At 38.1% G+C, this 23825-nt stretch overlaps 2 protein-coding genes and 1 long non-coding RNA gene across 5 annotated transcripts in view; 2 read left to right on the top strand and 1 right to left on the bottom strand.

The window, feature by feature from the left end:
- Positions 1–4615, top strand: part of LOC114580025 — a 12368-nt gene extending 7753 nt beyond the window's left edge. The window contains exon 2 of the long non-coding RNA XR_003701328.1: positions 12–4615. This is a non-coding gene — a long non-coding RNA (uncharacterized LOC114580025). The remainder of the gene's footprint in view (positions 1–11) is intronic.
- LOC110097485 (uracil-DNA glycosylase, mitochondrial) overlaps positions 1–23825 on the top strand; it is a 50126-nt gene that overhangs the window by 8372 nt on the left and 17929 nt on the right. For all 3 annotated transcript variants that reach the window (XM_028696418.1, XM_020823861.2, XM_020823862.2), the window contains exons 3-4: positions 6700–6858; positions 20758–20788. In XM_028696418.1, coding sequence (XP_028552251.1) covers positions 6700–6858; positions 20758–20788 — 190 coding nt within the window. The remainder of the gene's footprint in view (positions 1–6699; positions 6859–20757; positions 20789–23825) is intronic.
- On the bottom strand, positions 8313–9165 carry LOC114580024. The gene is made up of 2 exons (XM_028696419.1): positions 8700–9165; positions 8313–8597 (listed from the first exon to the last, which is right to left on the bottom strand). Exons 1-2 carry the CDS (start codon positions 9073–9075, stop codon positions 8368–8370), a joined length of 606 nt encoding a protein of 201 aa, XP_028552252.1. The 5' UTR covers positions 9076–9165; the 3' UTR covers positions 8313–8367.

The following is a 23825-nucleotide window of genomic DNA, read 5'->3' as shown; positions in this document are numbered from 1 at the left end:
TTCTTGCTGAGGTGTCTCCAATTCTCTACTTCGAAGTTTTCTACGATTGTAAGTCACTTCGAAGCTTTCTCTTGATATATGACCAAATTTATCTAAGACATCATTAATTATAATATCTTTATGAACTTTTACTACTAATTGAAATTCCACACTAAGCACATACCAAAATAACTTACTTGTGTTTTCCTCTCTGACTTTTCTTTCTTATTCCCACTTATTCTTCCTTCACTGTTCTTTCTTTATTCTTCTTTTACTGAAATCTGAATTCAGAAGTTTTCCTTTACAGCAAAATTCTGCTCCAAGGCTTCAATTCCATTTATCTTTCCTGTTGTTTCTCCTGCTGGAATCTTACTCTCCATTCTTTGAACAATCTACGGGATCTTCTTCATACCAGATGATAATTTCCTTTCTTAGCACTGAGCCGAAGAACTCTACCCAGCAATCACTATATCGCTATTTCCAGCCTGCTGTAATTCTCAGGATTCCTAGTGCCGCCTTCTACCACAGAGCCAAACTGATCTACAATTCCTGCGGCCCTGTAGCGAAATATGCTACAGTGATTCCTGCTACTGTGCCGCAGCCTTACTTTGGCCGAACCAGGAAATCAACGGAAGAAGCACTGTGCCGATAGTTTTCCTTCAGGGAATCTTCAGGAATTCCCGCACCAAACCACCTTATACCTACAACCACTATGCTGAACACTGAAGCAGTGCAAACTGCACTATGCCGACTCCCTTATCTTTCCTGCTTGCATGAATCCACAGGAATAAGGATAAGAGCTTTGTGAGGCCCCACTCACATTTGTATAACTGCTATCTCTCTCAACCCTACCTAAGCATCTATTCAGGAATACAGGAACTAAATTATATTTCTTAATATAATTACTAATAATTACATAATAATAATCTAATTATTAAAAATCACAATTCCACTAAAATAAATTATATTTACCTGCTCTGAAACTTTGGATATTACACTGGTGTCCCCATCAGATTGGCATAGTTCATCTTAAATGACTGAATCTATGAATGCTACAATTAAAGAAGTTTATAATGCATTAATCCATAGCATTGATAGTTTTATAGAGTTATGGTTTGTAGTGCATTTTTTTCTATTTTACTCTATTTGGATAGTTTATATGTAACTATTTTGTAGGAGATTGTAAGATGTTATCTAGTTGATGATGAACCCTTGAACATAATTGAAGTTGGTAATGTGCAAATTAAAATGGTTATTATGATTGGATGTAAGCTTCATAATTTAAGGAATACCCCTAGCTTGAATACAAACTTGGTCTCAATTGGATGTTTAGATGAAGGGAGTTACATCTTAACTTTTTGTGATGAAACTTGAAAGATGAACAGGGCATTACAGTGATTTCACAAGAAAGTAAAGATGGTAAACATTACATCAAACTTCTAAATAGTGGGAGTAATTATAGACTCAATTACAAACTCAAGCATGTGGCTTCCAATGTGAGTACACACAACTGAGAAAGAGATTAGGATATTGCAATTGAAAAGTAAGCTTTTTGGTTTGAACTCCTTGAATTTTGATTTCTATAAAGATTGTCTTTAGAAAGTATAGGAAAGTTGGAAGTCCTTGAATTAAGCCAGTCTTTGCTAGCGCTAGGACATGTGAGGATGTTCATGAGAACTAGGATGTGCGAGGATGTTCACGAGAACTAGGATTTGCGACGATGAAGTCGAAGAATGCGGTGATTTGAAATTTGTTTGTTTTAGCAAATTTTAAATTCCTCAAAAATAAAATGTTGGATGTATTCAAAATTTCTCGGAGAAATATTTTGCATTTCTGTCACACCAAACAAACACATAAATTCAAAACTCATTCACTTCAAATACAAGACACTCATAATACATTCAATCAAATAACCCTTAAACTTTCACATTTATAGTTTTTTGGGTTTTCTTTTAATTTGCATTAGAAACCTTCAGAGTGTTACTTAATTGATAATCTTGGCTATGAAAAGTTAACTATCATCAGGTGCATAGTGTTTTTTCAATGAGTATGTCATGTGCAAAGTCACATTTATATATGCAGGCCAAAATAGGTGGGTAGATTGAGCTTGAGAAAATGATGTGCATGTTAGTGTTTAAGTCATTAAGGCTGAGATACAAGCTTAGATAAATGAACGTGTGTTTGAGTTAAGAAAATCTTAATGGATGTTTAGGCATATACATAGTTACTTTCATAATTTGTATTATTTATTATTGGCAAATGCTGGTGGACTTGGAGGAGCTAATAGGATAATTTCTCTGTTAAGCGAGGGCTATCAAAGGACAGGCAGGCATTGCAAAATAAATGATGTTTTAGGATCAAGGAGGAGCATGATAACAAAGGGCTATAGTTTATGAATTTAATTAGTTTACTTATAACAAATTGATGCATTGCACAACTTTAGTTAACAGCCATGGTTGCTTGAGAGGGGTTATGATGCAGTCAAAAATTTGGGGAGGGACCCAAATTTTTGATCACAAAAACAAACTCTTCCTATAACTTAAAAGAGACTAAAATTTAACATAAGATAAGGCGACGACATTTGCACAAAACAAAATGACAATTTTAATATTATGAAAGGACTTACAAGACACTTACAAATATAGACGACTTACAAATGACTCAAACAAGACACCCTATAGTTGCTTCACATAGAGAAGAAGGATACTGATGGAGTGGCACTTGCGGATAGAAGAAAGAGATTAGAAGCCGAGACGAAGGTTGGAAAGAGCCCGCAGGATTTCCGGAGGGGATGAGAAAGAAGCTTAGAAAGAGCCCGCAGGATTTCCAAAGCAAAAACCTCTCAGGTTTGTCCCAAAAATCACACTTTTAAAACAGCCACAAAACTTCCTCTATATATAGGCATAAAAGAGGAATACAAATAGTCATTATAACCACTAATTAATTCAATTAAAAGGGGGGTAAATGAAAAGACAAAATTCAGTCCAGATTTATGTACAGGAATCTGTCCAGAAATCTGTCCCAAAACAGCCCAAAAAACCTGTCAAAAAACAGTCCAAAAAAACTGTTCATATTCCCATATAAATGAGGTGATAAAAGCCATCAATATTCCTGCACAGGAATCCCAAACAGCAGGGCAGAAAGTCACGGTTTCCAGCATAGGAAAACCAACAGCAGCAAGCCATTTAAAAGCCGCGGTAATAGCAACAAAGAAATCCAAACGGCAAAGCAAAGATCAAGGAAAAAAGCCACAGGTTTCCAGCACAACCGAGGCAGCAATTAAAGGGAATAAATGCCACAGGTTCCACCATAGAGAAACCCCAAATGCCAACATTAAAGCACATTGAAGGCCACGGTTCCAGCAGCCAAATGAGGGAAAATAATGCAGCAGCTCAAGAGGCAAAGAAGAAGAGGAAGAGACAAGTTCCACTCACCTAAAAGCTTGCACCTCATAATGAATTTATAGCTAAACATCAGCTCATAATGAGCTACACCTCCACATGATAATAATGAGCTTGCACCACTAAAATTTCAACAACTAAAGCTCAAAACCGAAATCAGCCAAGGCTCCCATGAAACCAGAAAATAGCCCAAAGGATAAGGAGGAGATGAAAGGACAAGTTAATGAAGAGCAAGGAGAGGGGGAAGATGAAAAGATACAAGAGAAGAAACCAAAAGTAAAACTCAACTTGTTTTGACCCCTCCCCTTGCCTACCTCAGGTTACCACACAAAGATGATTCTCTTAAGATTCTACATTAAAAGTTAATACGCAAATGGGAAATTATTAGACGTGGATACATTTCCTTAAAGTATTCTTGATAAATCCTTATAAAATTGAGGGGTTGCCACACAAAGATGACTCTTTTAACATGTTACTTTGAAAACTAATCTACAAGTGGGAGATTGATATATGTGGATATTTTCCTTCAAAGTTTTCTTGATAAATCCTTAGAAATTTGAAGAAATTTTGGTCATAAGTTATTGCAATATTGAAATATTCTAACATGAATCCAGGCATTTTCTTATTGGAATTTGTTGTTAAAATTTGTTTAGGTTATTGCATATATTTTTGCTAATTCTTAACAAATTTTGAAGTAAAAATATGATCAAACTGTTACCTAAAGTTAAGCCAAAGAAATCTCATTAATTTGCTATCATAATTGCTTTTCTAAATATCAGACTTCTTGCACCTTATACAATTATTATTTATTAATATCATAGTTGGAAGCAGAGTATTGTTTGTGATGGGTGCTTGTTGTTATTGGCTTGAGATTGATGATAAGTTTAACTTCCTTAGGGATGACATGAGTGTGATGTCATCAGTGGGCATCGGTATGGGATAATACGAAGTCAATTGAAGGATGAAAATGATAATTGCAGAGGAGAAAAGTCCGTTATAGCTTGAGTGTAATGGTGGTAGCCTTTGGTTGGCTTTGAGGATTGTGATAGTGATGTAAATGTAGAGGTTGGTTTATGTGAAAGTTTGGTTGTGGGCATTTGGATATTAGAACAAAGGCCAACGAGTTGTTCTATCCAGCAATAGATAAATAAATTTTCAAGTCGAGGATCAAGTATGATAAGAAAGTGATTAGTCTGAGTGGCATGCTTGGTCGATGGCAGAAATAATGGAAGATGGTGTTTATGCGGAGAAAGTTTTTAGGGTGAAAGTAAATAATATTTTATTTATTATGTTTGATCATATTTTGGATAGCACAGCTAAAAATGATGGAGATGTGTTCACTACCTTGATGATTGCTAATGAGGTTTGATGGGCCTTGTTATGTTTGCTTTGGATATTGGGGGCAATAGGAATTCGGATCTATCTTAATAGCATGTTCGCTACAATTAACTCATTGTTTTTATACCCATCCTATCATGTGATTTTTAGTAGCACACATGGTTTCTACTTAATTATCTATCATGTCCTATAGTTAATCCTACCTATTTAAATCCTGCTGCTTATAATTTATTTGTAACGAGTTGCTCCTTTGGTGTGGTACTGTGGCTTCATGTGCGAGTTGGCTCACAAAAAATTTCACCAGAAGAGCTATATTTATGATAATTGAATTTCAAATTGATTTTAGCTGAATTGAATTGATCTTGTGCTAATTATATATATCAACTCAAAGATGTGAAGGCATGCAAATTAATAATTTTTATTCAATAGAATTTTTTATTTCAATTTCACTCGTGTATGCAAGTTGGATGTGTGCTTTCTTTGATTGGAGTACAAAGACAACTATATAATTCTAGTGGAACTTATCTTTTTTACTTATGTGATGTTTAAATTTTCTTTATTTAGCTTTTTCTGAAATAACTTGCCAATGGCTTGCTAGAGTTTGTGATTTTGTTCAAATTTGATTCAACTAAACTTTTAATTGTGGTGGCAAAATTATAATTGCCCATTGATTTTTTATTTTTTCTAATTTTGTGTTGATTTATTCATATTTAATTAATCATTGTGTTATCATTTGCATTTGATTTTTCATATTTTTTTTGGTTTGTGCCTATGACAAACAAGTTTGTGTATTTTGTGGTATTTAACTTATAAATTTTGATTTTCTTTGAATGATTTATATACATTGCATCATTCTAGTTGGATTAAGAAATCCTAACCCTAAACCGTCTAGCATCAACAACTTATTTGGGGTACATGTTAAACCCTGATGATCTCCATCATGCTTCTCCCTTGATTAAATTTGTTTTTTAAATACTAAGAGAGTCATTTCGATGTTCTAGGGTACCACTGTGCAGTGGTGCTGGCTCATGTCCTTCTGTCCACTTTTGCTAGACTACGTAAAGCTTGAGTCACATTGTTTTGTGCTATACCATGGCAAGGCTCATTATGTACTCATATTCTAATTTGGTCCATCTTTTTATCTACTTTTAATTTATACTGAGCCAATGATTAAGCTGCTAAAAAGATTTTAAAAAGAAAAGAAGAAGAAGAAGCTGTGAATAGTGCGATATTTGAGAGTATCATAGCTTCCTAGAGGTAGATGCCTTTTATTGCCATGTTTTTCTTGTGCTGTCTTGTACGAGTAGAAGATTAGGAAGACTACAAATCCGGCCTATGTTTTTTCATTATCCTACTGGCTAGCATGATTTCTTAACAAGATAAGCAGTGCATGTCTTCCTATGAAATGATTCACAAACGATAGATTATACAAACCAGAATTCCTTTCTAATAGTACAGGAAAAGTCCGAGGATGTTTGATTCATTTGTGTTTTGGGTCTCTATTTCTTCTCTCTTACATAGAGCGAAATGACATGCTTTTTTTTAGATTTCTAGTTATGTGAGGTTGTCCCATGCTTTATATGAAATTGTTTTATTTGTAGAAGATCAGCTGAAGTGAATTGACGCACCAAGAAATGGAAGATAGAATTAATGTGAAGGATTATGAAGAGTAAGAGCTAAACCAAACATAATATGGCTAGAAGTTGTGCATAAATGAGTTAGCACCTCCTTCAGCATTCAATAGGAATGAAATGAGTAATAAATCTGGAATAAAATAGTTGGGAAAAGGTTAATTATGATGTGATTATAAACAAAATCAAGAGTGTCTGTAAGATGATTTAACTATAAGTTTGTTATGTTGAATTGCTGACCCGGCCCTATAGGTTTTGGTCTTGACAAAGAAACCTAATTATGGAACTTCAGATATAGGTCTCATACAAATTATTTTTTGTATCATGGCTTGGTTAACCATCTGTTTCAGGATCCGTATCATGGGCCTGGTCAAGCTATGGGCCTTGCCTTCTCAGTGCCAGAGGGTATCAAGCCTCCATCAAGCTTAATCAATATTTTTAAGGAACTTCACAAGGATGTTGGCTGTTCCATTCCCATGCATGGAAATCTGGAAAGATGGGCAGTGCAGGTAGTTTATAATGTTTTTTTGACGAAAATATTGTGTTTCATTACGGTTTCTTTCAGTCTGTTTGAAATTTGATTTTAAACCTTCTTCCTACGGATGCGCTTTTCAATATCTATGATCCTGTCGTTGATTGATATTCTGGAATGTTATGCAACAGTTTGCCCATGCAACATTTAAACTCTTCACTGTGCCATGAGGTCCTTCCCTATAACTTTGGTGTCCATCTTTCTATGGTAATAATTTACCTCTTATGTTGAAATTGTACATAGAATATCAGATGCAGAAATGGGCTGAAACAATGCTTATTGATACGCTTTTTTTTTTGGGGGGGGGGGATTCTAATCAAGGGGAGGAGTTGTTTAGGAACATTTTCTAATTGTTTTTATGTTATTTATGATGTTTTAAATTGTTTAGGAAAGTTTTCTAAAATATGTTTGATTGTTTTGGAAGATTTTCTAAATATGTTTGATTGTTTAGGAAGGTTTCCTAAATCATGTTTAATTATTTAGGAAGGTGATGAGGACATCAAAGATCTACGGCTACGATCGTTCCTATTTATTTTGATCTATTTTATGTATTTGATTTGTTATTATTTTTTTAATCTTTTCTACCCTCACATGAGGGCTTTGTTTTATGTATGCCCTAGGGGTAATAGTGTCTTTGTTATTTCCCCTTAATGTATTTTGGCTATTTAAAGCCACCCTCTTCCTTTGGAGAGGTTAATGAATGAATGATAAAATTTTCTTGTGTTTGAGTTCTTGTGAGGGCTTGAGAGAGATTGGAGAGAGACCCCTTGGAGAGGGATTCAGATCACCTACTAACCTTGGAAGAGTCCGGGTTTGTGGTTAGTTTATCTTTTATTGTTCTAATCTTCAAGGTTTTCAAAGGCGAAATCGGGAATCGATGTGTTTTTTTTAAACGAGGCGAGGTGTAAGCCTCGAGGCGGATCGAGGCGTAAGCCTTAAAACGATTAAAATAAATTAATTTTGAAATTATAAATAATTACAAAAAATAACAAAATATTATGTCAACTATGAATTTGAAGATTTGTTTTAAGATAATATTACTGGAATACAAGATTTAAAATAAACTCACTTAAAAATAAAACATCCCCTTAGGATGAAGACTCAAAGCAGGCTCATCATCACTTTGATTGTCTTCAGAATAATCTTCATAATTAATGTCAAAGTCATCCTCAAACTCTTCTTCATCTATAATATTTTTTCCTTTATCTCCTATATCAGTTAATATTTCATTAGCTCTAAAATGAAACAATAGTAACATATAAAATAATTCATTATATTTAAGAATACCTTTGAATTTTTTTGAAACTTCAATCTCACTTTGTTTCTTTCTTTTATATACGTGGGTAGTTGCTTCATTGTCTTCTTCATTGACATGAGTTTTTCCTTCTACTTCAACTTTAAAAACATCAACATTTTTAGGAGTAACCCATTCATCATCAGATTGTAACTCATCAACAAGCAAATGGTCAATTTCATTCTCAATATTTCATTGATTCTGCAATTTGAGATATCTATCTTTTGATTTTTTGTTAAACATAATATAAACTAGTTTGTTCATTCGATCTGCCGCCAATCGATTTCTCCTCTTTGTATGAATTTGATTGAAGATGCTCCAATTCCGCTCGCATGCAGAAGTCGAACACGTTAGACTAAGAACTTTAACTGCAAAAGCTTTCAATTCAGGAACATCATCTTCAAACTGAGCCCACCAACGTTCTACATGAGACAAACATAATATTTTATGAATATTGGTTGAAGTAGAAGACTTGAACATAAATATTAACATTAAAATTATAAATACTCAAACTATAAACATACCAGGAGATCGTGTTTTGTAGCATGTTTGTGCTGCTCTAAATCCAAACATTCCCTTCTTCAAATGAAAATCCTCAAGTTGATCATTTACTTTAAGGTAGTCTTCTTCAGAAATGAGTTTGTCCATACATGCATATAAACTAGTTTTCACCTCTTTGTCAACATGAAAATTCTTATCATAATGAAATTGAGGATTTAAATAGTACGCAGCAGCATGTAAGTGTTGGTGTAATTGTCGATCCCACTTTTTATCTATAATATCCCATATTTCTTTGTAGGCACTTTCTTGACCTCCCAATTCTTTTGCAATGTCTTCTTTAGCCCTATTCATTACTTCATAAATAAATCTCATAGCCGGGGCCCTCTCACCATCAACCATTCTAAGCACCTTTACTAATGATCATGTTGTCTTCAAAACATAATTTGTACTGCGCCAAAATGAATCGTCTTTCATAACAATCTTTTTAACTTGTTTTCTTTCTTGTTTTTTGGCCTATGAACTTTTATCCCGCTCTTCAAAAGCAAACATTGCTTTCAAAGGTTGTCTTAACTCCTTGAATCTCTGCAATGTTAAATATGCAGTAGCAAATCTTGTAACAGCAGGTCTAATAATTTTCTTGTCAGTGAATTTTTTCATCAAGCTGAGTACCCAAGAATGATTGTATATATACTTACTAATGAATTTGGCCTTCAATATGGCTGATTTATGTTGAGGCAACTGTCCCAACCTCTCAAGCATCAAGTCATTACAATGTGCAGCACAAGGAGTCCAGTAAAGGTGAGGCCTCTTCTCCATTAACATTCTTCCTACAGCTTTGTATGCACTTGCATTATCAGTAACAATCTGTACTGCTAAGGCATCTCCCACTTCCTCCACAACTTCATCCAATATTTCAAACAATAAATGTGCATCCTTTACAAAGCTTGAAGCATCTACTGATTTGAGAAAAGCTGTTCCATATGAATTGTTGACCAAGAAATTAATAATACTTCTATGTCGAATATCTGACCAACCATCTGACATTATTCTCACTCCTGTCTCAATCCAAGTCTTCTTAACATCATCCACCATTTTTGAAGTTGTCTTAACCTCCTCATTCAGCATCCAAGTTCTCAACTCATACATGCTTGGAAGTTGTTATCCTCTTTCATAGCTTCCAACATATCATTAATCCATGACGGACTCCTAACAACATTAAATGGAATCCCATTTTCATAGATGAATCTGGCGATATCCAAACAAATTCTGTTCCTGAGTTCTTTTGTAGCTGTAGTAGGCTGAATATCCTGAGTATTTATGTTTACGTCGTTATCAATATTTAGCATAAATCTATCCATGGGCCCCCGACTGCCTCGGTCAGAAGAAACTAGATGGCTTTCAGTACTGGAACCTTCATGTTGTGATCTATAGTAAGAAGAGTTTCCTATCATCTCTTCCATATTTCTTTGTGTGACCTCCTTTGTGGTGGCAAACTTCTTTAAATAATTTGTACATTCCTTCTTCACCTCATCAGGAACTTTTGCACATGGTCCCACATTGACATGAGTGCAGGCTAGATGATCCTTCAATCTCTTGACAGTTGACGCCACCAGTTATGCGTTTCTCACAGAAATTACATTTCATGTAAACATATCCCTTCTTTGCACCTTCACCTGACACTTCAACTTGAGTTTCATATTTTCATGCAGGATATTTTCTTCTTGTGTCACTAGTCATGCTAACAATAGGATATATTTTAACAATTATTTGTACTACCAAATACCAATAATAAAACAACATGAATATAAAAATATATCAGTCTGCCGGGGGTCCAAGGGGGCGCTGCCCACTGGCGGGGGTTTTCGGGGGCAGCGCCCCCGGAACAAAATTATATTATAAGAGTAATTTTGAAATTCTGCTTGTTGTATATGCTCAATACCGAGCGTACCGAGCATGTACCGCTCAGTACCGAGCGTGTACCGAGCATGTACCGCTCGGTACCGAGTGGTACGGAGCATGTTCCGCTAAGTACCGAGCATGTACTTGCTCGGTACCGAGCGGTACTAGCTCGGTACCGATCATGTACTGAGCGGTACCGAGCTTGTACTGAGCGGTATCGAGCATGTACAATCTGATGAAGCGAGACATGAAGCAAATAACGGGAAGAAAGATCATTACCTAGCCGTGAAAAAAGAACCTTCGATTACAGGAAGCTGGAGAAGAAGAAGCGAGACATGAAGCAAATGACGGGAAGATTACGAGAAGCAAGAGAAGAAGAAGAAATAAATCGTTACCTTCGATCGCCTCCAGCTATGTTCGAACTCGACCGAACTGTGGTCGTCGAAGTCGGCGGAGTTTGACTTTCAGTTCTCACCCAAAGCAGAAGCAGGTATGTTGCCCTAATACTCGACTCTTATACGACTCTCACCGTTTGGTCTATATACTTACAAATCGAAGCGGTGCCTCGTTTCGCTTCGAGGCGTTACAAACTGAAGCCTACGCTCTGTGCGAAATAAGCGCACGCTCCGCCGAATCCTACGAGGCGTAAGCCTCAACGCGCAAATGCTTCGCCTCGCCTTGAGTCGCGCCTAAGTGCGTACGCCTCTTCCGCCTTTTTAATCGTTGCTAATCTTCATAATTTATTCTTCCTCTAAGCCACGGTTCACCAATCCCCCACCCACTGGCTTCATCCCACCACCACCACCCTAACCAATCCCTTCTCCCCACCTAGCCACCTCCCCTATCACCCAACACCCTAGTCCAAACTGTCGGCCACCCCTTGGCTTTCCCCTCCCTCATCAATTGCCATTACACTTTTCCTAAATTCGTTCCTCATATTTTAGGTAACTCAAATAATTGCAAATTCAAATCTTTTTGAATTTTGAAATTATTACCTAAAATATAAATCCTATTTTAGGAAAGTTGTCAAATCCAATTTCATTTGAATTTTAAATTAAATTGGGATGAGATCTCTCTTCCCTAATTTAATTCCCTAAATCAAGAAGGCATTAAATACTCCCATTAATTCCTCCCATATCTTCCTATGCCGCCGGCCCCCCCATATAATTCCTCTTTGGAATTCTTTCCAAAAGCCAGGCCATATTCTTGGAAATAATTCAAGTGTTCCCTCCCCTCTCTTGGCCGAAACTCCCTAGGCCCTCACCTCTTTACTTTTTTTCCAAAATCAGACTTTTAACTTTGGAATTAAATCCCACCTCCTAATCTAATCCCACCGCCTCCTCTCAAAGCTCTTCCCACGTTTTCCTTCCTTTCCTGGAGACTCCAGTTGGCTGTCAACATATTCCAACATTATTCACTTGCTATCTTGCATCCTTGAAGACCCGAGATTGCTCTCCAGAAATTCTGGACTGTTTATGGTGGCTGCCTTGCCACCCGGAGACCATCGTGTGCTGTCCAAGAGCTTCATTTTGCTGTTTAGAGAAACCAGTCCAAAGATACTTGCTGCCCACCCGCCAAAGATCATCAAATTGCTGTCCCAAGGCAGCTAGAGGTTGCATGTAGCTGTCTACTTCCTCTCAAGCATATAACACCACACCGGAGCTTTGTTCAACATATTTGTTTGGGTGATCTCTCTTCCTATTCTTTATCTTTTAGTCGTTCTCAATTGTAGCTCTAATTGACTAATGGAAAATTGTGCTAAATTTTCCCGCTAAAGCCTAGCATTTATTAGGAGTTATGTGAGAGATCTTATAGCACTACCCTTATTGTTAGATTAGGGATTTCTTGTTGAAACCCATCTCGTATGCAACGTCAAGAGTAATTGATTATTATGAGGTTTTTACTTTTTGCAAGTGACTTGGCCTAAGCTTTTGTTATCACTCTTTTATTTTATTTCATTGTTTAAATTAACATCAAGCTTTAGTTAACTTGCTCTTAATCATCGAGCGTGCAAAATTCCTTATCTAAATCAAATTTTCATGCGTGTCCTGCATCAGAAGGTTTCTTAAATTATGTTTATGTTGATTAGAAATGTTCTATTTTTTTAGAAATGTTTTCTAAATTATGTTTATGCTGATTAGGAAGGTTTTAATTGTGTTATGGTGTTTTAGAGCTATTTAAGGGGGAGTTTGTTTGCCGTCTCGGAACCTTCGTGTGGTTAGGAGTAAAGCATCCCGAGGTTGGCGCATCTCGTTGGGCGTGGAGAAGCATTGGGAACCCTAATCTCTTTCTTCGGAGCAATTTCTTTTCCCGTTCCCTCGCCCCGGCATAGCGCTTCGCTTTTGGTTCTTCGGAAGAATCAACTGACTTCTCCCTTCATGGATCTAGGGGAAAAGGAACCGTCTACCAGTTGGGAAGCTAGACATCAAGGTTGTGGCTTGATGAGGATAACTAAGTTGACACGCCGGAGTTGGCTGCTAGCACAATAGGGTGGTGCCTTACCGTATTGCAGGCGCACGCACGGTAGCGTTCGTGGTGGTGCTTCAGGATTCCAATGTACTGTGTCCAAGATCAGAACGAGCTTGCCGGCGGACCATTGTCGTCCCATTCTTGAGTGAGCTGGAGCGCAGCCATTCTATCCACTGAAAACACTTCAAGCTATCGCTTTGGGTCGAAGCACTAAAAGAAAAGGACGGGAAACGCGGCGGCATAGGAACCACGGGAACCCAGGAGGGAGAAAGACGATGTACGGGATACGGGATCCTCGTAGTAGGCTGGACAAAAATCCAGCCGAGAGAGGGCAGCCTTTAGAAGCGAAACCAAGAGAACGCTTCGCGTTTTATTAGATTCTTCCCGTAGGAGTAGCACAAAAAGAGGGATTAGCATTATTTACCCCATGAGAAAGCACTAACACCTTCCTCGTTGGGGCTGGGCTCCGCGCACTGGGAAAAGGCTTCCGCGACGGGAAACCGGCCACTAGTGACGAAGTGAACCCCACGGAGCGGTATCGAGAGGTCCCTCACAGTCAGGTGCGAGACAAATTCCCCCCTATTAGTAAAGTACCCCTCTTCCTATTTAGGGGGTTGAGGCGAGAAATGGCTTGATGAACCGTTCCGTTCGCCACGCACCGGCCCCATTCACTTGCAACTCGTAGAGGCTTTAAGTACACAGTGCCCCACAACTTTCAAAGTCACGTGGGGTTGAAACACGAGAGTGCCTACCTACGAGCCGAGAGTGCCCGCCCTTTCTGTCAAGTAGGCTACTTTTTCCAGAATGCAGTCCGGGATAACCGTGACCGTGTATATATAGACAGATCTTTGATGCTGTCATTTTGGAATGACCGTGTGATTTAGGAAGGATATTGCTGAGTTTATTTTCTTAATGTTTGTTGTGAGTTCTTAATGGCGTCTAGGGTTTGTGGGAGAGCTGATTTACCTCTCGAATAGTAAGTTAATTGTATCTTGCTTTATTATTGAAGGAGAAATTAGAAAATAAGCCATATCTTTGTGTTTATATGTTGTTTTTTTCTTTTATTTGCTATTTTTACTTACAAGGCGTATCAAATTGGTATCAGAGCGAGTTTTTTTGAGAGATGACAACAAAGAAAAAGGATGAATAGGAAGGTAAAGTGGAGCAAATCAAATACCAGATGAACGAAAAGTTCTCAACCATCGAAGGAAAATTCTCAACTATGGAAGAAATACTCTCATCCATTGAGAACCGCTTTGATAAATTGGAGGATATAATAAAGAAGATGATTGAGATGCAGTTGAAAGCTTCATTGACGATTTCTAGGGCAGAACCAAAGGGAAAGGAGATTTTGGAGGAGATGATGGGAAAGTTCATGGAGATGTGATCCAAAATCCAACTGACGGTTCCAATTGCTAACTCTAGTCAAGATTTGATAGGGATTCTCTTGGTCAAATTTGAATGAAAAGAGATCGGATGGGAAGAGTTCAATGAAGAGAGCTCCTTTCATCAAGAGCCACCTCCTAGGGCTCTGATAAGGGGCAAAATAATATTTTCGGGTGGGGGGACGGTAAGAAGGGAGTTTCATGATGGATTTGGTGGGGTGACCGGCCAATATGGGAGATTTTTTGGGCAAGAGTGAACGACCGGACAAGGGGGACAAGATGAGCCAGGGAATCGGTTCGTGTGAGGCGGTTGGAAGAAAGGTGGGATTCCCACCCTCGATACACGGAGGAAACATGGAGTGATCACAACAACCGCTACACTGGAGGAGGAAGAAGCCATTGAGGCGGTGACAATTTTAGGGTAAGAAAGTTGAAGATGCAAATGATTGAGGAGAATAAGAGTGAGAATTTAAGAAGTGATACACAAGCTCCTTCCAAGGATAAATTGATCGACAACGATGAGAATGAAGAGGGAAAAGAAATAAACTTGCAAAGCCAAGTTAATGGTGCTGATCAAAACCTAAGTCTTGTGCAAAACAATCGTGCCCAATGTTTAAAATTGCGTATTCGGGTATTGAGGCGTTTTTCATTCGTGAGGCGAGGAGTAAGCCTCAAGGCGTTTTTAGGCGTAAGCCTTAAAATCAAAAGATTGCGTAAACATAAAATGATAAATTTTTTATATACTAATGAGTGAATAATATAAAACATAAAAAAGCATAAGATATGAATTGAAATCAAAATATCCCAATAATAAGACAACATGAAATATAGTTCAACTCAAAATTCTATCTTTCCCACATCCCAATATTCTTTTCATTAACATATAATTCCAATTTTCAAAAACAAATAGCAATGACATATCACATAAGAACTCATAAGTCATCAACACTGTCATCACTAAGGGGTTCTTCATTTGAATCATCATTATGGTGAACTGCTCTCTCCCCATCCTCTCCTATAGAATCCAATGTCGGGCACTTACTTCAAGATTTATGTAAGTTTTAATATATATAGCGTGAGGCGTAAGCCTCATGCTAGTGAGGCAAGGCGGGCCTCAACCAAGTTGAGGCGCAAGCCTCATAAAAAAAACTCGAGGCGTAAGCATCGAGACGTTTTTTATGGGAATTGCGCAAAGGCGGGCCTCAAGGCGAGCCTCATATTGCGCAATTTTTTACAGGATGCAGCTAAGACAAAGTTCCCAAAGGACAAAGATGACATCGAATTGATTAAACCGAAAGATTCAAAGGATGAAATTCAGATTTCGCCCAATGGAGCACATTTCATGTCTCATGAGTTAAGTGGATGAGGTGAAAATTCTGAGATGACAATGACTTATCATGGGGATTGTTTTCATAACATACCTTAGGTTGCTCACATTCTGAGGTGTCAAGTTCAAACGGAGTCGTCATGTATTAGTCAAGCAATCAGTATGGCCACTTCTCAAGTAGAAATGAAAGTAGAAATGAAAGCAAATATTGCAACGAGTTTCCATATTGTGATTTAATAGGTCAGCAAAATCATGATCAAGTAGATTGTTTTAAAGGAAGTAATGTTGTAGATGGGAAGTTGGACAATGCCATGGATAAGGCGTTCTAAGGTGATGCAAATTTGATTGATACAAAAATTGCTGCGAATTCCATTAAGTCTAGTAAAGATGTTAATGGGAAAACATGTAGAGCTTGGGAATTCATGAGCAAGGCAGAGGACGAGTTGTTATCAAATTGTCAGTCCTTACTAGATCATTGCATGGCTGGCGAAGGGTTTGAACTTAGTGATGATAGAAATTTTGGAGATTTGATTGTTAAGAAGTGTCTGGAAGAGAGTAATGTGAAATTTCTTTGTGCAAAAAATCACAATGAGGTTCACACACCAATGTCTTCTGAAATGCCAGCCAATGGTGTGTCACAAGATGCTCTTGCTTGTACCATGGGACCTGAATCTTATCATAGTTCTGAAAATATTGTAATACCAAAGGAATCAAAGCTGGAATTGAAGCCTAAGGACACTAGTTGTGTTGCTTACGAATTTTTTGTAAAATGGGCAGGTAAATCAAACATGCATAACAGCTGGGTTTTAGAAGATTAGTTAAAAGTTCTAGCAAAGAGAAATCTTGAGAATTGTAAAGCAAAGTATGGAGTGTCTATCATAAATATATGTGAAGAACAATGGTTTCGGCCACAACGTATTATTTCTTTGAGTGAACCTAAAAATGGTGGAGGAAAAGCTTTGGTTAAATGGTGTGGCCTTCCTTATGATGAGTGTACCTAGGAGGGATTTGATGAATCTGGTATTCAAAATGCTTCTCATATTTTTTCTGAACTTAAACAATTTGAATCTCATATTTCAGACAAGGATGCTAGGGTTGACAGTGATTTAGCATTTTCAGATGCTGAAATCAATGTATCAATAAGCAATGGTTGAAGGAAAAAGATCGCGAGAATTCTGGATGACACCTAGCTTGGGGAAGAAACAAAGGCAAAAATAGCAATTGAGAATGACTGACAAGAATACGTAAGATTTATGCAAGCACAAGCTGGTAAGAAATCCTATGACAAAACTAGCAGAAATTAACAGAAGCACTTCAACAATTGAAACTCTCAGAATGCTTGATGATCCAGGAGGACTATTATGTGGACAATACCTTCGTTCCACCTTGAGGACAAGGTGTATTTTTTGGGAGGGAGTATTGATACACTTTTTTTTTTGCACGGGGGCTGGAGCTTTTTAGGTAGGTAGAGAGATTTTCTTAGAAAAAATTCTAATTAAAGAAAATTATTTAGGAAGGTTCTTAATCAAGGTGGGAGTTTAGTAAAATTTTCTAATTGTGTTTATACTATTTAGGAATTGTTTAATTGTTTAAGAATGTGATGGGAAACTAAATGCGATAGACAAGAATTGCAATTAAGATATTAATCAAGTGGTGAACCTTGCTTTGCTACCAATAAACTATTTGTTTACTCAAGTGAAGTTTTAAGAATATGGCATTGAAAGATTAAGTAATAACAATTGATTACAATTTGAGATTAGTAGGACTTGCAGAATAACAACCAATGATTAGTAGGTAATGCAAATAGCAAATGTAACAAAAGCCTCAAGTTTAAAATCTAGATCCCTCACCTAGAGATCCTTCACTCAGCTCTTGAAAGTGGAGGTTAGCGGAGGAGGATTGCGAGCACGCTTAAGGATGCCACTATCACACAAGTGATGCCGAGAGGACTAGTCGCCGGGGAAGAAGTCGGATTTGGGGAAGATGGTGGACACCCGTTGATGATCCAATCGTCTGCCGGAAGTTGCTCGTCGATGACGTCCAAGAGGGTGGGAAGAATACGGTTCAAGTAATCCTCGACGGTGTGGTCAAAGCCGAACCCACGTCAAAGAATGTCGATCGGACCTCGTCAATGTCTCCTTGAAAGTCATATACAAATCCTTGATCACGCTCCGGATCCGCCATGCATTCTTGACGGGAGGTGAAGGAGCACGGATGGAAAGAAGAGGTGGCAGTTGGAGGGGGAATTCGGTTAGATCCGGGGGAGGAAAAGAAATTTTATCCCAAATCAAAAATTAATTTCAGATTTTGAGTAAAAAAAAGAGGGAAACTAATTTGAATTTTAAATTCAAATTAATTAGAGAGAGAGGCCTTTAATGGGGCAAAGCCCATGTTGGGCCGGCGGGATGAAGAGAGAGAGGTTTGGAGTAATTTGATTTTAATTTCAGCTTAAGTGAATTTGGAGGGAAGCCTTGAAATTAAATTCAAATTTCAAAAGGGGTTTAAATGAGAATTAAATTGGGGGGGGGGGGGGCATTTAGGGGGGGGGGGGGGGCAATTAAGGGGTGAGGCCGGCGGCACCATGAGGGGGTGAGGGGTTGTGGGAAAGATTTTACAAAGTTTCCAATTTAGATTTGCCACGTAAGAAAGAGAATAATCAATCCTCTTTAATTTAAAATTAAATCGGATTTGAAATTAAAACTTTCCTTATTTTGAACTTGGCAAATAATGCAAGTTTTTGAAATTCAAATTTGAATTTCAAATGATGGACAACCTTCCTTTCTTGTTTGGCTCAGTCTTGGGAGTCATCATGATGTTTGGATTCATCATGATGGTGGGGATTTGTGTGAGGGGCGGCGGCCAAGGAAGATTGTCGTGGAAGTTGTGGTCGGGTGGGAGGAGACGGGCTTGGATGGTGGTCCGGCTTGGGGTGAAGGAGCTAGGGGAGGACTTGGGTGGATGAAGTTAAACAACCGGCGGTGGGGATGAAGGAAGGGGTGGTGGATGGAGGGGGAGAAAAGAGATGAAAGAAATATACAAATAAGATAAAAGTAAACTAACGAACTCACAAAGAGATCATAAGAACCGCGAACCTTGGACTCTTCCAAAGATTGACGGGTACTGCAAATCACCCTCCTCGGGCTTCTCCTCTCATGAACTCACTAAGAGATCAAGCAAGAACAAACTCTTTTTCATTCAATAATTCATCATCCCCAAATTACAAGAAACTAGCCTATAAATAGGCCTCATGAAAAGAAAAGAGGTAACGACTAAAATGCCCTTCGGGCTACACAACACTACATGACCACCCATAAGGGTTAAAAGGGAAAAACAACAAAATAAAATAAAACACATAAATAAATAGAGATCATAGCCGTTGATCTCCGATGTCCTGATCAGAATGTTTCCTAAAATATGTTTAATTGTTTAGGGAGGTTTCCTAAATCATGTTTAGGATTTTTCTAAATCATGTTTAATTATTTATGAATGTTTCATAAATTATATTTATGTTGATTATAAATGTTCTATATATTTAGAAAGGTTCCTAAATTATGTTTATGCTAATGAGGAAGGTTCTAATTGTGTTATGGTGTTTTAGGGCTATTTAAGGGGGAGTTTGTCCATGGTTTAGGGAAGATATTGCTGAGTTTATTTTTTTAGTATTTGTTGTGAGTTCCTAGCGGTTTCTAGGATTTGTGGTAGAGTTGATCTACCTCTCTGAGTAGTAGATCAATTGTTTCTTGCTTTATTATTGAAGGAGCAATAAGAAAATCAGCAATATCTTTATATTACTATGATTTTTTTCTCTTTTATTTATTGTTTTTACTTCCAAGGTGTATCACTTATGCTGCAGTTTCTTGTTTTGTTCTGTTTGAAGTCTATTGCAAGAACTTATGGTTCATTTATTTTGGGCATGATAATGGCTCATTAAATTGGGGGCCTTGAGTGCATCAGGAGCATGCAAATGAACACAACTTAAAACATAACATCTCGGGAGCACGCGAATGGAAGTCTGTGTTGATTATTGTGATGATGGCTGACAAAATAGTGTATATGATTTCTTTCGGATATGATAAACCAGGAGGCCAAGATTGGACTATCTTGATGAAAGACACTAAGGGTTCAAAAGGTCCAATGGGGACCAATAGCATCTCACAAGTGGGCTTATGGGTTGACTTCGCAGCATGTGGAGACGAGTAGTAATGTTGTTGGAAGAATGGGAATTAAGTCGGCCTGGAGGTAGGATTCCCTTTCGAATGGAAGGACGAATGCTTGGACAAAGCCCAAATTCTTCCATGTCAATCAGATGGAGGATCTTTCAACAATTACTAAGGATGGAGTGATGGAAGGATGATGAAATGCATATCCGCCTGAGTTTTCTTCTTTGATGAGAGAGGAATGTGTGGTTAAAGGCACACTTAATTATATTTTGTTCTTTTTTCCTTTAATGCAAAATTTCAGAACTAAAAGATATTCTGGTTCTTTTTGAATGGCAGCTTAAAGAATTTTTTATTGTTTGGGTTAGGAGATTGGTTGATTTTTTTAATGTTTAATTAGACATGCAATATAACTGTTTCCTGTTTGCGGTGAAAGAAGAGATCACAGTGGACTAACCATCTAGGAGTATTAACTTAAATTGGCTTTCCTTTCTAAATTTGTCAGAAAGTAGAGGGTGAATCATCTTTTGGACTATGATTTATTAGTATAGATTTGCAAATTTTCTTTTTCTTGGAAGCCATCTTCTTTAATGAGGACTTATTTTCTTGATAAGTATCAGGCATGAGGCAAGCTATGCATTCTTACTGTTAGAATATATCATATTTTCTTTCATGCACGGAAACACTTTTTTTGGTGATTTGTCGTTTGATAGAAATTCTTCATTTTATATATTATTTATAGTTTTTTTAAGGTTATCTATTTCATTACGCCATCAAAAAATAGGAAACATTTATGCTTTCTTAATCTTCCTGCTCGTTAACTCAACTTTATGATCTTATGCAGGGTGTTCTTTTGCTTAATACTGTACTTACTGGTACGCAGCTCCATCTTTCATGTTCGTCATTCTTTATCAGTTGCATTTACTGATTATATTATTTATATGCTCTCTTTTCTTGTGATCCTATTTTTTTGGTGATGCAAATTTAAATAGGCATACATATAGATGCAAACTATCTTATGTACCATCTATCAGTGGAGTGTATTAAATTTGCATAGATTTGCTTGATATCACGGGGACAAGATCGTTGTCCCTATAATAAATGAATGCTAGGTTACATTGACATGGAGAATTTGGCAATGCATCAAAATCAATAAGCCTGAGAGGATAATGATGATGAAATTATTTGAATTGCTGACCTGAGTTATTATCACATTTAATAGGATGGTTATCAAAATAGAATACTTGAAAACCTATCAGTGTGAATGCTTGGGCATATATCTAAAGTTTTTGGGAAATTATTAAGACTTGCAGCGGCATTGAATGTCTTCAAGGCAGGAAGTGGTTTTTGTAACGTAGAAAATGGTATGTTTTCACTTGTATCAGCTGCTGAAAATGGGAGAAGCGGAGCAGGAGTGATAGAGTTAAGCAAATGTTAACCTACAACAATCCTAAACTGCCAAGCTACTCTAACGAGGTTCCTAATGCTGTCCATTGTCCCACGAAAACTCAACTAAGGGTTTCCACCAGCTGATGCTAGAGTGTAACCATCACTAGTAGCTTCAGGAGCTTGGCAGTGCTTTGAAATAATATGACTGGATGATAAAGCTAAATACTTGTTGAACATTGGGTTGGATCCATTGGAAACTTTAAGGAGAAAGCAGAAATCAAATGAGAATGAGTTCATGATGGGGGTAGGTGAGGTATTTATTTTGAAAGTGGAAGTTTAGTTTGGTTTAGTTTGAGCGACGTCCAGTAACTGATTTTGGGCCATTGGTTTCAAGATTTAATAAACAGACTCAAACTGAGACTTTACTGCATCTGGTCTGAAATAACTGCTTAATGCTATTCTTGGTCATTTATTTGGGCCAAAACTTATGCTTTTATATGAAGTGATTTAAAATTTGGATAAACTCTTCATTACTTTGTATATTCACTGTGTATAACACAAGGAAAATATCATATGATGTTTTTAGGATCACCCTTATCCCAACTTCTAGGTGCCTGATACGCCCTAGGGTTTCTCAATAGATATTCGTCTTCAATGATAAGAACTTCTCCACCAAATCAAGACAAACACAATCTCAAAAGTAATGGAAAGAAGAACAAAGCCTTTTGCATTAAAATCAAAGCAAATAACAAGATAAGTTTGTCCACTTCAAGAAGGACAAGGTCTCCCACTACAAACCCTAGGAACTAGTAAACAAGAAGAAGCAAAAGACTATTTTCAGCATACCCCTCAATGAACCCTAAAGACTCATCTTAATACTTTCCCAAAACCCTCACATCCCTACATTACCCTTTGCAAATCCACCCTACATCTCCCCATGAAGCTTGCGCCCCATCCATTGTGGCCCTTAGATCAAAATAGGTGGGCCCAAGGCCCCCCCTTGGCTATCGGCTGAAGGAGCGGGCGGAGGAGGCGGAACCCGCCTCCTGTAGACCCGTGAGGGTCTATTTGGATGGACCGGTTCAGGGTGAACCGTTCCATCAATACCGCCCTCTAGAAGATCAACCTTGTCCTCAAGGTTGAACTCTGGAAATTGCTCCCGCATGGCTTCGTATATCTCCCATGTAGCCTCATGTGACGGGTAATCCTTCCATTCAATGAGCACCTCCTTGTTGCCTTGATCATTCTTCCTTACTTCCTTCACCTGTAGTGGCTCTAGTAAGAATTGCCTAACTCCTGCGAGGTCCTGGGGTAGAGTAGGAGTGGCCACAGTATGATCCCCTATGCACTTCCTCAATAATGATGCATGGAATACAGGGTGGATGGAGGAATGAGGAGGTAACTTGAGTCGGTAGGCCACCATCCCAACTTTCCCTTCTATCTCGAATGGCCCATAGTATCGTGGAGAAAGCTTCTCACTCCTTCTGCTGGCCAAGGTCTTCTGTCGGTAAGGCCGTAGCTTTAGGTACACCATTTCCCCTACTTCAAATTTCACATCCTTGCGGTGAGCATCCGCCTTAGTCTTCATGATCTGCTGGTGTAACATCAGAAATCTGCTCCAGGATCGTCCAGGACGATCTGGATCGTCCTGGGACGATCAGTTGATATGCAGCTCCAGAATTTGTCCAGAAGTGTTCCAGGTGATTTCCTGTAGGTATCGTCCAGGCCGATCGAGGACATCGGCCAGGACGATGGGCACTGTAGAAAATATCGGCCAGACAACAGCCCTGGGAGCTGTCCAGGACGATCCATTTGGTCGGATCGTCCCGGGACGATCTGGATATCGTCCAGGACGATGTAACTGTTCATAAGGATCGGCCGTGCAATCGTCCTGGAGTATCGGCCAGGATGATCTTGTTTGGTCTGATCGTCCAGGACGATCTGGCGATCGGCCGGGCCGATATGAAGATTATAAAGCTGATTTCAGCTCATTTGAAGAGAGAGAAAATATTTTATAAATATCTGATTTTTCTGAGGAGAGAGAAAGTCGAAGAAGAATTTGGAAAAGTTGATTTTCGGACGACGCGGAGCCGTTTTCATCCGACGAGACTGTTCAGGATATTGCTGTGCACGAGGTAAGGCACATTCCGCCTTTCTCAATTTTCAGTTCCGTCGCGTTTGGCGGTATTTTCTGTCCGGATTTTTGTTTCCGTTACGGTTTTTCGTCCGTATCTTTTGATTGGTTCAGTTTTTACCGCGTAACTTTCCGTATATTGTTGACGTGCCGAGTGTGCACATTTTGGTTATTTTCCGAAGATTTTTGTCCGGGTATTTTTGATTCGGCGGAGTTTTTCGTAGACTACAATTTTCTGTGAAATGGTAAATTCTCTGTGCAGTAGAATAAATGTTCTGGAATGCAATTATCTATATTCTGTGCGAATTTGGTAAATTTTCTTTGCAAGAAATTTTGTGTAAAATTCTGTCTACTGCCGTTGTGCTGCCCGATTTTTGTCTGATTTCTGA

This window comes from Dendrobium catenatum, unplaced genomic scaffold (assembly GCF_001605985.2).
Source record: "Dendrobium catenatum unplaced genomic scaffold, ASM160598v2 fragScaff_scaffold_743, whole genome shotgun sequence".
NCBI classification, from domain to species: Eukaryota; Viridiplantae; Streptophyta; class Magnoliopsida; order Asparagales; family Orchidaceae; genus Dendrobium; species Dendrobium catenatum.
Note: the sequence above shows the minus strand (reverse complement) of the source record. Positions and strands in the feature narration are given on the sequence as shown.

Bases quoted from the DNA above. Each gene is read 5' to 3' on its own strand.
- LOC114580024 (XM_028696419.1), bottom strand. From the start codon at position 9,075: ATGGTTGATGGTGAGAGGGCCCCGGCTATGAGATTTATTTATGAAGTA. The intron at 8,598-8,699 runs GTATGTTTATAG...TGTCTCATGTAG, and splicing joins CTACAAAACACGATCTCCTG to AACGTTGGTGGGCTCAGTTT.